At 35.5% G+C, this 18003-nt stretch overlaps 1 protein-coding gene across 2 annotated transcripts in view; it reads left to right on the plus strand.

The window, feature by feature from the left end:
• UGGT2 (UDP-glucose glycoprotein glucosyltransferase 2) overlaps nucleotides 1–18003 on the plus strand; it is a 246456-nt gene that overhangs the window by 189871 nt on the left and 38582 nt on the right. For both annotated transcript variants that reach the window (XM_012458621.2, XM_012458622.2), the window contains exons 30-34: nucleotides 4958–5042; nucleotides 8138–8223; nucleotides 11266–11361; nucleotides 13636–13720; nucleotides 16822–17004. In XM_012458621.2, the coding sequence (XP_012314044.1) occupies nucleotides 4958–5042; nucleotides 8138–8223; nucleotides 11266–11361; nucleotides 13636–13720; nucleotides 16822–17004 (535 nt within the window). The remainder of the gene's footprint in view (nucleotides 1–4957; nucleotides 5043–8137; nucleotides 8224–11265; nucleotides 11362–13635; nucleotides 13721–16821; nucleotides 17005–18003) is intronic.

Here is an 18003-nt window from a genome sequence, read left to right on the forward strand (position 1 = left end):
ATGTCTATTCCAACTGGCTGCTTCTGACAACATTCTTAATCCCTGAACCTCCAGTGCTACACCACCAGCCGGTTTTGACTGAGGTCTCCTCATATCTCCTGATTGCCATGTTGGCAGGACACATGACTACCCAGTGGTAACAGCAAAACCAAATACTGTCCTTCTTGGCTGCATCTGATCTGTGGAAATACTGACACATCAGTTGCCCAACAAACTGTAGTTGAGGCCAGTTGCAGAGGTAGTGAGCACTCTCCCGACTCCTCAGTTAAAGCAATAAATCAGTCCTCAAATATTCAGTCCTGCTTCATGATATACTTCTAACTTTCCCAGACATGAATCAGATACGAGTCCTCTGTGCATCCCGCCTTCAGAATATGTATTGCAAAGTGTTTTCTCCTTAAAGTGTCTACCTTACTGAGTTTGGAATGAGAAGGCAGTGCTCCTCCCTTTCCTTCCCCACAGGGTATAGTGGTGGAGACTCACAATCTGTCAACAGCTCTCTGTAAGGAAACTTTTCTGCCTTCATCTCACATAACCCCTTCTGTGAACATTTTTATATGCTTAATCTCTCTAAGGGGCAATCTGCATATTGTGGGGGTATTGAGAATGGATGGCTATTCATACTCACTTTGGTGTCTGGTAGCTATCTTGTTGGTGTTTCAGTGGAAGCATCTAACATCCTTTTACCCCTACCCCCAACATTCTGTTTAGTTCTATACTATCATATTACCGTTAGTTAAATGTAAATTTTAATGAATTCGCTATTGATCACAGTTTTTACGTCTTTTACTTTTCACATTCTTTTTTTGTTTAGATGGTGTCTTAGGGCATTTTTTTGCTGCTGTAACAGAATATCTGTGACTGGGCAATTTATAACAAACAGAAATTTACTGGTTCACAGATCTGGAAGGGTGGAATTCCAAGACTGAGGGGCAGCATCTGACAGAAGTCTTCTTGCTGCATCATCCTGTGGCAGAAAACAGAAGTATAAGAGAGAGCAAAAGAGAGCTAAACTTGCCCTTTTATAATAGCACCAGTTCCACCCAATGAGGGTGGAGCCTCATCACCTAATCACCTATTAAGGGACCCATCGCTCTTTTCTTTTAAAATATATATATTTTATTGCACTTTAGGTTCTGGGGTACATGTGCAGAACGTGCAGGATTGTTGCATAGGTACCTACTTGGCAATGTGGTTTGCTGCCTCCATCCTCTCGTCACCTATATCTGGCATTTCTCCCCGTGTTATCCCTCCCCAACCTTCCTACCCCCCGCTGTCCCTCCCCTGTCCCCACAACAGACCCCAGTGTGTGATGCTTCCCTCCCTGTGTCCATGTGTTCTCATTGTTCAACACCCACCTATGAGTAAGAACATGCGGTGTTTGATTTTCTGTTCTTGTGTCAGTTTGCTGAGAATGACGGTTTCCAGGTTCATCCATGTCCCTACAAAGGACACGAACTCATTGTTTTTTATGGCTGCATAGTATTCCATGGTGTATATGTGCCACATTTTTCCTGTCCAGTCTATCGTTGATAGGCATTTGGGTTGGTTCCACGTCTTTGTTATTGTAAACAGTGCTGCAGTGAACATATGTGTGCATGTGTCTTTATAATAGAACAATTTATAATCCTTTGGCTATATACCCAGTAATGGGATTGCTGGGTCAAATGGAATTTCTATTTCTAGGTCCTTGGGGAATCACCATACTGTCTTCCACAGTGGTTGAACTAATTTACACTCCCACCAACCGTGTAAAAGTGTTCTTATTTCTCCACATCCTCTCCAGGATCTCTTGTCTCCAGATTTTTTAATGATTGCCATTCTAACTGGCATGAGATGGTATTTCAATGTGGTTTTGATTTGCATTTCTCTAATGACCCCTGATGATGAGCATTTTTTCATATGTTTTTTGGCCTCATAAATGTCTTCTTTTGAAAAGTGTCTGTTCATATCCTTTGCCCGCTTTTGAATGGGCTTGTTTATTTCTTGTAAATCTGTTTCAGTTCTTTGTAGATTCTGGATATTAGCTTTTTGTCAGGTGGGTAGATTGCAAAATTTTTTTCCCATTCTGTTGGTTGCCGGTTTACTCTAATGATTGTTTCTTTTGCTGTGCAGAAGCTGTGGAGTTTGATTAGGTCCCATTTGTCTATTTTGGCTTTTGTTGCCAATGCTTTTGGTGTTTTAGTCATGAAGTCCTTGCCTATGCCTATGGGACCCATCTCTTAATACTGTCACAATGGCAATAAAATTTCAACATAAGTTTTGGAGGGGACATTCAAATCGTAGCAAATGGTTGACTTCCCATATTATCAGAGAAGGATTTGACACAAGCAATTGGATGCTTTTACATTATGTTAGGAAGGATTGGAGGAGCAAGCTCTCCAGGAGGACTGGATCCTAGGAATGCTCGAGAACAAAATCAAGGAACTGAGCAACCGGAAAGAGCTGCTACTTTCCCCTCATCAGAAATGAGAGAAAGCTAGAAGCTGCTGCCAGCAACATATCAACCCTAGCCTTTGGTACCCAGAAAGCTAAGCAGTTACACACTGTAACATGGATGTAGAAAACCTCAATATCTCCATGACTGTGCTTGACAAAAGAAGCTAGGCAAGCATCAGCACATTGCCTCACTCACTTCTAAGTTCCAAATAACTTGCAATTGTATCTGTTTAGCAGAATCTAATTCTCAACCAAAACCTTAGCTTTGTTGAATAACAACAACAACAAAAACTGGGTGTAGCTTTCTAACTCCTACAGTATACGCTAAAGGTAGGGTGTTGCCTGCCATATCATAATATACACCACCTTTCCACAAATAATTTTTTTTCAGAGACATTAGTGGCATACCCTCAAATGTTTAAAACTTTGAGGTGGTCCTCAAAAGTTTAAAAATTTCTTTTTCAGTTCTGTATGAATTATAACTTTCCTAAGTATTGAATAACAGCATTATAATTTTATTCAGAATGCTTAAAACAAGGCTTCATCATTGCTTCTTACCATTTGGTGTTTTGGATGAAAAATATAAGGCCAATCTGATTTACATTTCTTCTCTGAAAATATAAATGATTTTTTTTTTTTAGAATTTCAGGAAACACATGTATAAGTCCTTTTTTATTAATCATGCTTTCTGACACATAGTGAATTTCTCATTTTGAAGTAAATGGCTTTTACTAAGGTACAGTATTCTCTTGAATCTCATTGAGAATGTGAATTATTTAAATGCTTCCCTTTTTTCTGCATTAATTCCTTATCAATGAAGTCCATTTCCTCCTATTTAGCTTGTTCCCTTCATTTAAGCTGCTCATTTTCCTCATGTATCTAGAGGTTTCAGGTTCTTAGCATTGTTGGTAAAGGTCTGATAGTGCAGTGGTGAAGATCTAGACTACCTAGGCTCAGTTTGGATCTAGGATAATAATTCTACCCTCCTCAAAGGATGGTTGTATAGATTAAATGAGTGAGCATCTGTGAAGTGCTTTAAAAAGTGCCTGAAATAGAATGAGAGCTTATCACCATCACTACCTCTACTACCTGATATGAATGGAAAGAGATTTGCTTTAGAATTTGTCTGGGTCTAGCTGTAGTGCTGCGCTAGCCGGCTTTATACTCTGGGTCTCAGTGGATAGTGGATTAAATGGCTAAAGTTGCAATGCCCTTGAGCAGTGTTTGTGACTATAAGCACTTGAAGTTTTTAAGAAATTTGACAATATTTCTACTATACAAGTTGGAGCCGTTTCTTTCTTTCTCTCTTTCTTTTTTACTCTTTCTTTCTCTCTTTTTTCTCTTTCTCTTTCTCTTTCTTTCTTTCTTTTCTACAGGGTCTCTCTTGCCCAGACTGAAGTTTGATGGCACAATCATGGCTCACTGCAGCCTCCATCTGCCAGACTCAAGCAATCCTCCTACCTCAGCCTCCTGAGTAGCTGGGACAACAGGCGCTGTCCACCACACCCAGCTAATTTTTCAAAAAATTTTACAGAGACAAGGTCTCACTGTGTTGCCCAGACTGGTCTTAAACTTCTGGACTCAAGCGATTCTCCCACCCCAACCTCCAAAAGTGCCGGGATTACAGGTGTAAGCTGTCACACCTGGCTTCTTTCTGGTGATTGTTGGACAGAGTTCTGCCTGCTACTTTGGTTTAACCCAGGAATTGGGAGTAAGAGAAAGTCAACGTTATGTTAGTCATGATAGTGCTAGACTCCCCAGGTATTGATTTTGGAAAAGTGTTAAAAGTATATGTTATATATAACAACCCAAAAGTAGCTACTAATTTGACATCTGATCGCTTCCCCTTCAACAAAATTCAACTTTATTGTAAATATGATAGAATTTTTCAGTCCATAGTGAAAATAGTTGAAAAAATAATTATTGAGTACAGTTGTCATATTTGTTTAAGCAGTTTTAAAAATCAGAGAAAAAACTGCGTTATATGTAATACAAAATGGAAATATTCAAGTGATGCAGATGGACACTGTAGACACATTTTCGGTCTCATTAGTTTAACGTGTACTTCAAAGTTTGGCATTTGAAAATGGCTGGTGGATATTAAAAAGTTGGGTAATGTACAACTCCTTTGATATAGGAACAACTTACTTTGAAGACTAAAAATTGTAATTATCATTGCAATATATCAGGAATGTGAAAGATTTTAGTTTTATGATAGCCATGGTACATAACAGCAAAGATAAGCCATAATTTGAACTTTCTGAGTGATTGGGTAGTATTGAATTTAATGAGTTGCTTTTGTACAATTTTAAATCTGTACTAAGCTAATATTTATTGGATAATTTTGAAAAATCTGGCATGTTGTATCTTAATTGACTATAGAAACAGAAAAACATGATATATGCAGTAGTGATGTTGGACTTAGGTTTATTGCAAAATGAGTTTATTCTGTTATTTATGCCATCATAATTGTATGTCTATTCTTGAATTAATTGTGGACACATTTTTCTACTTTCAGGCATGAAGGAACTGATTCTCAAGCAGACCTAGGAGATGTCATTGTCGTATTAAACAGCTTCAAAAGCAAGATCCTGGAAGTAAAAGTATGTGGGGCAGAGCTCTTTATAGGCTTGGTTCTTAATATTAAGAATTATCTTCTTTGCTTTTTAATTTATTTATTTTACAACTAACTTTACAATTTTACAACCTAAAATGGTGTAATTGAACTCCAGCAGTAAAAAAGAAAGAGGATTAAGTTCAAAATGGAAAACAGAACTGGAAGATAGAAGAATTATTTTTTTACATTATAACTTAACTGTATCTACACCTTATCTGTAGCCAAGTAACGTGACAAATTGTACTCTAGAGATGAGATCAAGAATAGTCCCTGAAAAATTAGTCCTAAAAAGAAAAAGTGATGTTTCTTTTATTAAAGAGGGAGAGAAAGGGAATTTTTAATGATGGCAGATGTTATTTTTTTGGACCAACCCCCCTGCTTAAAACTAGTGAAAATATTAGATAAAATTTTTAAAAAATCTTAAGAACAATGAGGAACTGATAATAATGAGATAATAAGGACAATAAGGAAACACAAAACCAAACTTAAAGGGAAAATAAGAGCCTAGTGAAATAAGCAAGCACAGAAACTTCTCTTGACCCGAAGAAGCTACTATTGCCCTGGGAACATTTGTTTGTCATGTCACACTTTACCATTTTTATTTAATTTGATGGGTTAGGGGTCAAAAATTAGAACCCAGAACCCACATAAAGTATGTATTCTATTAGAAGACTCTCTCTACAATAAACTAGCTATGTTTTCAAGGTAAGCGTGAAACATAAAAGATTATTCCTCACACACAGTCTTTTAGACCAAGTTTGAGTCACCTGAGTAGGCCAGGGAATCCTGAACGTTGAATTGTTACTAAAATAGTTCTAGATTGATAGGGTATAGAGGTATCTGGAAGAGACACCCATAAAGCTCTGGAATAAATTACAGTAGCCTAAGCTGCAAATCAAATTTTTCTAGTGTACAGACCAACTCATGGTCAAAGTTAACCAAATACGCAAAACCAGCAGAAACAGAAAACACACACACAGAGAGACTCAAGATATTAGAATGATTGGAATAGCCTCTGAAGCAGCTGTACTTTGTTTAAAAAGTTAAAGATAAGTTTAAAAATCAGGGAACAAGAAACTATAAAACATGTACATCAGATTTTTTTAAAGTTAGAACTTTGGAAACTGAGTGATACAATACCAAAATTAATAATTCAGTAGTTAGCTTTAACATGCCTTCAGAGAAAATTAACCAGTTAGAATGGTGATCATTAAAAAATCTGGAGACAACAGATCCTGGACAGGATGTGGAGAAATAGGAACACTTTTACACTGTTGGTGGGAATGTAAATTAGTTCAACCATTGTGGAAGACAGCGTGGCAATTCCTCAAGGACCTAGAAATAGAAATTCCATTTGACCCAGCAATCCCATTACTGGGTATATATCCAAAGGATTATAAATTGTTCTACTATAAGGACACATGCACAAGAATGTTCATTGCAGCACTGTTTATAATAGCAAAGACCTGGAACCAACCCAAATGCCCATCGATGATAGACTGGACAGGGAAAATGTGGCACATATATACCATGGAATATTATGCTGCCATCAAAAACGATGAGTTTGAGTCCTTCGTAAGGACATGGATGAACCTGGAAACCATCATTCTCAGCCAACTGACACAAGAACAGAAAATCAAACTCCGCATGTTCTCACTCATAGGCAGGTGCTGAACAATGAGAACACATGGACACAGGGAGGGGAGCATCACACACTGTGGTCTGTCGGGGGGAATTAGAGGAGGGACAGCGGGGGGTGGGGAGTTGGGGAGAGATAGCATGGGGAGAAATGCCAGATATAGGTGAAGGGGAGGAAGGCAGCAAATCACACTGCCATGTGTGTACCTATGCAACAGTCTTACATGTTCTTCACATGTACCCCAAAAACCTAAAATGCAACTAAAAAAAACAAAAATGTTTACAAAGGAACAAATTAAAAAAAAAAAAAAAAGAAATTACTCACTGTTGTCCTAAGTTTTACCATTTTATATCCCCACCAGCAATTTCTGAGAATTCCAGTTGTTCCACATTTTCCCTTGCAATTGATTCTTTAACTTTGTCATTCTAATGAGTGTATAGTGGTGTCTCCTCTGGCTTTAATTTGCATTTCTCTGATGATAAATAATGTTAAGTACTTTTTCATGTGTTTATTTGCCATTCCTATATATTTCTTTGTGAAGTTTCTGTTTAATTATTTTTCTTTTTTTGAGACGGAGTTTTGCTCATTACCCAGGCTGGCATGCAATGGCGTGATCTCGGCTCACCGCAACCTCCGCCTCCTGGGTTCAGGCAATTCTCCTGCCTCAGCCTCCTGAGTAGCTGGGATTACAGGCACGCGCCACCATGCCCAGCTAATTTTTTGTATTTTTAGTAGAGATGGGGTTTCACGATAAACACTTTTTACTGATTTTCTTGTTTTTGAATCACCGTAGCAAAATGCAACAGATACATTTATGTTTACTGAGCTAAATGTAAATGTTATCTATATTTACAAATGCTAAAGTCAAGGTTTAACTAACATAAGTTGGGAGGTAGAGGGAAAGCATAGAAACAGTGGTGTTCTTGTCTAATAAACAGAACTAAGAGAAACTAATAAGAGAAACTGTTGGGATTGTGGGAATAAAAAAATAAGAGATTTAAATATTATTTAAAGTGACAAAAAAATACTTAGAAGAACTGAAGATAAACATATTACTACCAAAATTTCCAGACAAATAGGGAAAGGGAAGGATGACAATAAGTGAGGTATTTGTCTGTCATCACAAAGATTGAATAATGTCTAAATTCTGAATTCAGAAATACTAGTAGATAATGCCTAAAAGCTGGTAAATTAATAAACACAAGTGTAAGCATGTTATTTAGCAATATGGAGGTAACCGTCAAAGAAACTAAACAAAGAGGTTGACTTGATAGTTGAAGACCAGATTGTTTACAACATTGTGCTAAGATGTTGCCTGTCTTTGGTTACTGCAACTATCCATCTTAGATTTCCAATGGTAATCTTGCCTGTATGTTTTCCTTTCTAACTGTACAGCATAAAATGTAAAGCAGCCAAATTCTAATTTTTACCATGCCATCTAGGTGAAAAAAAAAACAGACAAAATTAAGGAAGATATCCTTGCCGATGAAGAGGAAAAAGCAAAAGGAATGTGGGATTCCATTAAAAGGTAATTACTAATGAATATTTTAACACATAACTAGATTGATCCAGAAGTCTACTATGTGGAAGTTTCACAGGTAGTAAAAATTTAAGTAAAGCAGAGGTCCTTCAATCTAGGAGGGATAATATAAATACATAAATGTTACTGCTATGTACAAGATAGAAAACTAGAGCTGTAAGACAGATGAAAATAAAATACAAACTAACGGAGAAAAATGATATATCTAGTTACAAGGAACCACAGGAAATACTCCTTGGAGAAGTGAGTGGCAAAGATCTGTTTTAAATGACAGACAGGATTTCAAAAGTTAAAGATTGAGTGAAGGTGGTTACGTGAAGGCAAAAAGATTGGGTATGTTCCTCAAAAGAAAGTAGCCTAGCTAGGTGCAACTTGAAAATAATAGGGAATCTCTACGTTAGATGGAGACCTATATTAGTTTTATTGTTTAAAAAGGAACACAGGCCAGGAGTAATGGCTCACACCTGTAATCCTAGCACTTTCAGAAGCTATAGCAGGAGGATTGCTTGAGCCCAGGAGTTCAAGAGTAGCCTGGGCAACATAGCAAGACCCCATATCTACAAAATATTTAAAAATTATCCTGTCACAGTGGCATGTGTCTGTAGTTCAAGTTACTCAGAAGGCTGAGGTGGAAGGATTGCTTGAGTATGGGAGGTCAAAACTGCAGTAAGCCAAGATCATACCACTGTACTCCAGCCTGGGTGACAGAGTGAGACCCTGTCTTGAAAAACAAACAAACATAAGGAATATATTGGCTCAGATACCTAAAGAATCCAGAAGTACACCTGGCATTGGCCACTGGGTGATGTGGTGTGAAAATAGTCTTCTTCCATCTCTTAGGTCTACTGTTTCTGTGTCTCCTCCGTTTTAAGATAGACTTTTTTTTTTTTTTTTGAGATGGAGTCTTGCTCTATCACCAGGCTGGAGTGCAGTGGTGCAATCTCGGCTCACTGCGACCTCCGCCTCCTGGGTTTAAGCGATTCTTCCGCCTCAGCCTCCCGAGTAGCTGGAACCACAGGCACGTGCCACCATGCCCAGCTATTTTTTGTATTTTTAGTAGAGACAGGGTTTCACCATGTTGGCCAGGATGGTCTCAATCTCTTGACCTCGTTATCTGCCCACCTCGGCCTCCCAAAGTGCTGGGATTATAGGCGTGAGCCACCACGCCCGGCCTAAGATAGACTTTTAAAAGTAAAATTGTACTGTCTCCAGTTGAAGGAAGTTGCCTCTTTCCAAACAGTACCAGCGAAAGTTCCAAGGCTGACTCATGGGTTCAGCTATAGCTATGTGTCACAAACTGAACTGATTTCTATGACTCTGATGACAAGCTTGAGTCACATGCCTACTTCTAGAACTGGTGGGAAGGCCTGTCCCACCTAAACCTCATAGAATGATACGGGAGGAAGAATGATTCCCCCTAGAATACCAGGTTGTTAGTAGAAGGGGAACAGATACTAGGTGAGCAAAAACAAAAGCTGTCTCCTGTAGATGCACATGGTAAAGAAATTTGAATGTCCATTTTAGAGATTTGAACCTAATGTGAACTATGACGACAAACCACTGATCATTTTGATCAAAGATAAGAAATAGAAATGTTAGCCAAAATAGATTTACCAACTTAAACGTATTTGATTATACCAGTCAAAAGCACTTCCATCATTTTGGATTTTGCCCAGTTTAAGCCTCTTTTTCTATAGTTGACTCCTTATTTGGTAAGAAAAATCATGTTGCTGTCACAGCATGTGCTTTTAACTAGTTACTGATAGAGAAAGAATCAAGTCTACTCGTTCTGGGATGATTTGGAGGGTAGGTATGTTTGACAGGGGATAATAGAATAGAATCTGAGCAATTTTAAGAGTATCGTCCAAAAGCTTCCATGAAAATTAGAAGATAGAAATAAGAATGTTTAAAGATAACTGTTCAATTGTGGTATAACCACTTGCTATGTAAAAAGGATACCAAAAGCAAAATAATGCTTCATTAGAAACAGATATTAAGTTTTTGGGACATTAACTGCTCCAGATACATAGTATTGTGCATCTTATGATGCTTTTACTTTTTTCATCATAGTTTTAGTCCCAACTTAGAATGATTATTTTTTCTTGCCATTGAATCAACTTATTTTCTTAGTTGGGGGTTACAAGATTTGAAAAATACTTCTGTCATAACAATTTATATTTGGCAAAATACCTTTGAAGATGATTTTAAGTTGACCAAATTTTAGTCATTCTAAATATCTGTTTATATATAAAATATTTTTAAATAAATGTTAAATAGGAAGAAAAAGATGGATTTATACCTTATAAATACTGCAAATAAAAGATTCATTTTTGCATATGAAATGGGCCTATACAAAAATGAAATGGAGCTGGTCTAGCTCCAAAAATGTAATGAAAATGACAACTGGGCCCAGATGAAGCTACCATGATGTAAACCAGTGAGTAGACATGGCTCCCTAGTGCCTTTTTTGTCATGGAAGTCATCCAGAGTACCAAGAGGGTACTCCATATCCTGCATGGAGGAGAAAATCTGCTTGGTCAGAGGAGCTCCAAATTGCAGGTGGTTTAAAAATATTTTAGCCTGGGGAGCCCCATCAGCAGCCCTCACACACCTACCCTGTTACTACATAAATTCTTGCTGTGCTACAGCTCCACACTTCCACATTCTATTTCTTACTTCATTATTGGCCTGTTTAAAGTTTCAGTGCACTAGATACGGCCATGTCAGGCTGTAATTCACTCTTTATTCTCAAAACAACCTTTGGCAACTCACAAAATTCAAAAATACCAGCCCATTAACCTAGAAACAATTACATTCCATGTTACAAATTTTTAAAAAATTTATAAAGCTTCAAATGATAGTAATTGTCAAATAATTCAATATTAATTTATTTGTAAATATTATACAGTATTTATACTTTAATAATTCTTTTGAAATATATTTCTGTATTTATTGCTTATATTTAGTATTTATGCATACAAAGTTTCCATATGTATATTTAAGAAATATCAATTACTTTTTTATTCCAAGTTTCACAGTAAGGTTGCATAAAGAAGACAAAAAGGAAAAAGATGTCCTAAACATTTTTTCAGTTGCTTCAGGTCATTTATATGAACGCTTTTTAAGGTAGGTATATTTTTTAGCCTTATATTTTGAAAAAGAAATACATTTACATGGTTCAAATTTCAAAAAGAAAAAGGAATATACACTGGAAAAAAAAACCTTCCACCTCTGTTTCCTTAATACTCCATTCCTTTTCTCACAGGAAACTCATAGTATTATTTTTATATCCTGCTAAAGAGATACACACACACATATGTAAATATATATGTGTGTATATTTAATTTCAGTTTTTTAAGTTATTTACCCAAATAGTAACAAAGAATATACTACTTTACACTTTGCTTTTTTTTTTACTAAAAATTATGAAGTAAGCATATTTAAATATGAAATTTCATGAGTTTGGCTTGATTTGGAATATTGGTTTTCTTTATATATATATATTTTATTGCAATTTAGGTTCTGGGGTACATGTGAAGAACATGCAGGATTGTTGCATAGGTATCTACATGGCAATGTGGTTTGCTGCCTCCATCCCCCCGTCATTTATATCTGGCATTTCTCCCGTGTTATCCTTCCCCAACCTCCCTTCCCCCATTCCCTCCCAACAGACCCCAGTGTGTGGTGCTCTCCTCCCTGTGTCCACGTGTTCTCATTGTTCAACACCCGCCTATGAGTGAGAACATGCAGTGTTTGATTTTCTGTTCTTGTGTCAGTTTGCTGAGAATGACGGTTTCCAGATTCACCCATGTCCCTACACAGGACACAAACTCATCGTTTTTGATGGCTGCATAGTATTCCATGGTATATATGTGCCACATTTTCCTTGTCCAGTCTATCATCGATGGGCATTTGGGTTGATTCCAGGTCTTTGCTATTGTAAACAGTGCTGCAGTGAACGTACGTGTGCATATGTCTTTATAATAGAACAATTTATAATCCTTTGGATATATACCCAGTAATGGGATTGCTGGGTCAAATGGAATTTCTATTTCTAGGTCCTTGAGGAATCGCCACACTGTCTTCCACAATGGTTGAACTAATTTACACTCCCACCAACAGTGTAAAAGTGTTCCTATTTCTCCACATCCTCTCCAGCATGTGCTGTCTCCAGATTTTTTAATGATTGCCATCCTAACTGGCGTGAGATGATATCTCAATGTGGTTTTGGTTTGCATTTCTCTAATAACCAGTGATGATGAGCATTTTTTCATATGTTTGTTGGCCTCATGTATGTCTTCTTTGAAAAGTGTCTGTTCATATCCTTTGCCCACTTTTGAATGGGTTTGTTTGTTTGTTTTTCCTATAAATCTGTTTTAGTTCTTTGTAGGTTCTGGATATTAGCCCTTTGTCAGGTGGGTAGATTGCAAAAATTTTTTCCCATTCTGTTGGTTGCCAGTTCACTCTAATGATTGTTTCTTTTGCTGTGCAGAAGCTCTGGAGTTTAATGAGATCCCATTTGTCTATTTTGGCTTTTGTTGCCAATGTTTTTGGTGTTTTAGTCATGAAGTCCTTGCCTATGCCTATGTCCTGAATGGTTTTGCCTAGGTTTCCTTCTTGGGTTTTTATGGTGTTAGGCCTTATGTTTAAGTCTTTAATCTACTGGAGTCAATTTTAGCGTAAGGTGTCAGAAAGGGGTCCCACTTCTGCTTTCTTCACATGGCTAAACAGTTTTCTTCAAAACTGCAAGTAGACATTTTGTAAATGACATGTAAGAAAATACATATATATGTATGTATGTGGTAAATTGTCCTTTTCCATGGAATAATAACTTGTTTTATAAAAAGGAAGGGGGTGAGAGGAGAAATACCTATTGCAAAGTACAGAAGGCTATTTTTAAACAGTTTATATAGAAAGGTCACAGAGAATGACTCAAATATTTGAATTGTAGCATTGATACATTAAACTGGAACTTTAGATAAATTTGTATCCTTTCCATTCAGAGATTTAGGTTAGCAAACCAAATTACCCATCCAGTGAATTTGTCACTATAGACAGATCATTCAGCTCTTCAGGGTTTGTAGACTTAATCACACAGTCATAGGCAACAGGGACCAGATGAAGCTACTATGATGTGTATGTATTTATCCTTACACATTACATACTTGATAAACCATATTTTGGTTTATTTCTTCACATTTCATTGTGAAAACCTTCGAATTCATACCTTCAGTTATTTTAAAACTTTTAAAAAGATCTATATAACAAACCTGCACGTTCTGCACATATATCCCAGAACTAAAGTAAAATAAAAAAATTAGAATTAAACATTTCAACATTAAAAAAGTAATATGAACTGTTAATGCTAATGTATATTGGGTTTAATATTCTTTTATACAGAATTATGATGCTTTCTGTTTTACGTAACACCAAAACACCAGTGAAATTCTGGTTTCTAAAAAATTATCTCTCACCGACATTTAAAGTAAGTACATAGCTCTTTTTGTAGAATGATTAATGTTTGAATAGTAAATTATTTGTATCATTGTAAGTTTATATGACATTTCTCTTTTCAGAATGAGCTTTTGGGATGTATATTTTAAATACTATTTTTAATAAATTTTAAAATGGTATTTAGTATTATCTAGCTTAGGAAAAATTCTGTGCATTTTTAATTTAGAGATGTTTAAAGGAGAGGACAGTAGAAGACAGTATATTTTTAAGTAAAATCAAAATCAAACTGACTAATAGTTTTTCATGATAACGAATAATTAAATACAATTTGACAGTGGAAAATATATACAGATTTTCAATTAAAAATGGATTCTGTCATTTTGCAAAGATAGCAGAAGCAGTAGTAGTATCAAGAAAATATGAAGACTGTACCATAGGAAATAGTTTTGTAGTACTGAAAACAAAAAAGCTCTTTCATCTGTGTAGTGTATTGATTGCTGGGCACCATGATCTGAGGCATATTACATTCAGAAGATTTCAGGTGATCAACATCTATCACCCTTTCCTCAGCCCCACCCTCCTGCTGCAAAGTGTACTCTGTTTCTTCCTATTCTCACCGCAGCATAATCATATTCCATGAAATTTAGTGACTCAACAGCAATTTGGTATCTCATTCAACGGCATTTCAAAGGAGTTTGTTTTCTAGGCCAAAAGCAGTGGGAAAAGCAGAAATAAAACTAGCCAAGCATGGTTTTATTCCTTAATATTTCTAGGCATGATGCCAAGTGTTTAACTGACATTCAGTTGTTTTAAAAACAATCCCATGTGATGAAAAAACCAAGATTCAAAAAGTATGTAACTGGCCTGCGCAGTTGAGAAACCAACTTTAGATTCAGCAACTTGCTAGAAGGATTCATAGAATTCCAAAAAACAACTGTACTCACAGTTATAGTTTATTATAGCAAAAGGACCCAAAATCAGCAAAAGAGGTGCTTAGGGTAAGGTCCAGGGAGACCAGACACAAAGTTATCAATTGTCCTCTCCCAGTAGAATCCCCTCCAAGTGGATAGCACTTATTTCTTCCAGCAACAGTGTGTGACAGTACTCCTGGAATATTGCCAACCAGGGAAGCTCATTCAAACATTGGTGTCCAGAGGTTTTATTAGGGGTCAGCTGTATGGACTTAGCTTACAGCCTGCATGGCTAACTTTAGCCTCTAGTCCCTTCAGATGTTGAGCTGATGCCTTGTGGACCAAGGTCCTCACTACAGTTAACATCATTAGCATACAGTATCTGGTGTGATCTACAGGTAAACATAGACATTCTCATTAGGCAGAAAATTCCAATGGTAGAGGATACTTCCTGGGAGATAGGGTGAAGGGCCATACCTTTCTTTGAGCAAGAATCATCCTTTATAACATAGGCCTGAGATGAAACAGCTAATTAGAAACTAAGATTTCCACCAACAGTGTCCTCCTGTGCTAATTTGACAGTAGACAAAAAAAAAAAAAGATAAAGAACCCATAAATATAGATAAGAAGTTACATTATTTTTCTAATTTTTAACATATTATCCTAGTAGTCAGACACTGAATAAGGGAGTATTTAATCCTACATAAACTGAGATAGAAAAATCTAAAGATTCTCTTAGCAGTAAAAGATACTATTCACCAGAACAATAGTACTATGTCTGGATTAGAAAGTCTTGTTCCACTGCATGGCCAAAAGAAATACCATATCTGAAGTAGTATTTTCCTTCTTTTCGTGATGTGTTTATTTCAAAATTTTTATTTTGAAAACTTCTTAGTGAAATAAATACTCAGAAAAGTATGCAAATCATAAAGTGTAGCTTTGGATTTTTACAAATTCAGACATTTGTGTAAACCAGCAGCCAGATACGGAAGTCACTAGCTACTTTAGATTTGTTCCTACCAGTTTAGAAAAGTCATACCTCCTTTCTTCATTCAAATATTTGTTAAAATTATACATACTTAGGCATAATTCCTTTTTGACAGCACTATGCAAACTACAATTCCCCTTTTTATTTTTTTATAGCACTTTTTTTCTGTAGATAATAGTTTCATTTATTTCTACCAACTTCCTCTAAAATACAAGCCTCATGAAGGCCATAATTTGTATTTCTTTTGTTCACTAATGTATCCTTAGAGTCTAGAACAATGCCTGTTTCAGTGAATATTTTAACACATATTTGATGAAAGAAAAAAATATTTTCTCTAATTTATCTGAATGTTTTATTTTATTTTGAAACCAAAATAATGACTCCTAGCAGCTGTTCTAGCCAAAATTTCAAGATTTCATTTCACAGATAAAATTGGTGCTTCTTGCATTTAAAAAACATATTTTAAATCTACATTGTTCTTACAAAATCAGAGAAAAAAACTAAACATATAACTAGCAACTAGTTTCAAATAAGAATCTAATGGTAAAACACAAATTCTCTATTTGCTAATTCATCTTTTCCAACTCCTTTTCTATTCTCCCTTTCAGTATTTGAGTTCTTGAACTAAATTTAACCAACAGTATATTTCATTAACTGCTTCTGCTTTAAATAGGAAATAAGCTACTTCTAATCCTATAAGATGCTGAATCAATATGAAATATTCAGACCATAATCACTACTTTGTATTTTAAATCTTTGAATTAAATAATGATATATCTCAAACATGAAGCTCCTGTATAGAATCAAATTTGTAAGTTTAGAACCTACTTTGTGTTTTTTGCATCTGCTCTTCATCTTTACATCTCTGACCAACCAACCTGTTGACAAATACATGAACTATTTGATGTCTAGGTGTTCCAAGATCCAGAGGCTTTATTTTAGTCAATTTTCTTAAGTCAAATAAGCTTGGTAAATAATATAGTGCATTTATTTTTAATGACTTATTTATAATTTAAACTATTTAAATTTTATAGTTTTATTTATACTTGTGTTTTCATATTTGTTAGCATTTTCATATTTCTCATTAATAGGTATGTTATAGAAGTAGTATTTAGACAACTTGGCAATTAGTTTATAACAATTTATAATAAACTCTACCTCTTTAATGTTAATTTTTTTCTCTTAAAACTACTTTCTCTTAAACATACTTTTTGATTTTGTGTGTGTTTTTAGGAAGTAATTCCTCACATGGCTAAGGAATATGGATTCCAGTATGAACTAGTTCAATATAGGTGGCCCCGCTGGCTTCATCAACAGACTGAAAAACAAAGGATTATTTGGGGTTACAAAATTCTTTTTCTTGATGTTCTTTTCCCATTAGCAGTGGACAAAATCATTTTTGTTGATGCTGACCAGGTAATAAGATTAACTAGTTTTTAGTTATACTCAAAACATTTTTTATGCTTCTATCTTAATAGGAAATTAATTCATGTTGCTCATGTTTATTATCTTCATTATTGTGCTTAAGATGAGTGTGATATATAAGCAAAGTACCTTTGAAAACAAAAAGTGAGAATTCTAGGGGAAAATTGAAGGTATTGTAAGAAGTACCATTTATCATTTAGGACATAGAAGTTTTCTCTCTGAAGTAGTTTTTTAAGTTTGAGAATTAAAAGTAAAATACTTATATTAGTCATAATAAGAGTAGTTAAATAAGTTCCTGTGAATATGAGCTGATATTTGGAATTTCTTGTTGCTAGAAGAGTTAGCAGTTACATACAACTCTCATTCTTCCACCTTCAACAGCATTCTTTCCCATTCAACCAATAACCAAATTCTCATCACTATACCATTTAAGGAAAAGAGCATTTTAAATTTGGCCAACTTAATGCCTCTATCCCAGCACTTTGGGAGGCCAAGGAGGGAAGGAAAGTTTGAGCCAAGGAATTCGAGGTCACAGTGAGCTATAATCGTGGCCCTGCACTCCAGCCTGGATGACAGAGTGAGACCCTATCTCTAAAAATAAAAATACAATCAAATAAATTTGGCCAAAAAAAACTAAGGCCCTCTGCTTTTAAAATTTATATGTCCAAAAATTATTACTTTTCCTTTTTTCCTCCTTGCATTGCTTTTGAATCATTAGTGGGAAAACATATTTGAAAATGTACAGAATTTCGAAGAAAAACAGTAGTATGTAAATGGAAATATAAATTAAATGAATAAGTTAGAATTTATGTGAAACAAAAAGTGTCTTTTTAAGTCCTATATTAGAATTTACTCATACTCTAAACTCTTACTATTTTTCTAGTCTATTACAAATTGATAAATATGAAATATTACAATGAAAACTAAGAAAATAGATAAGTGTAAATGATGAAGTAAGCATTTGTAAATACACTTTTTTTTTTTTAAAGA

Source organism: Aotus nancymaae, unplaced genomic scaffold (assembly GCF_030222135.1).
Source record: "Aotus nancymaae isolate 86718 unplaced genomic scaffold, 86718_ANA_hifiasm-v0.15.2.pri h1tg000048l, whole genome shotgun sequence".
NCBI classification, from domain to species: Eukaryota; Metazoa; Chordata; class Mammalia; order Primates; family Aotidae; genus Aotus; species Aotus nancymaae.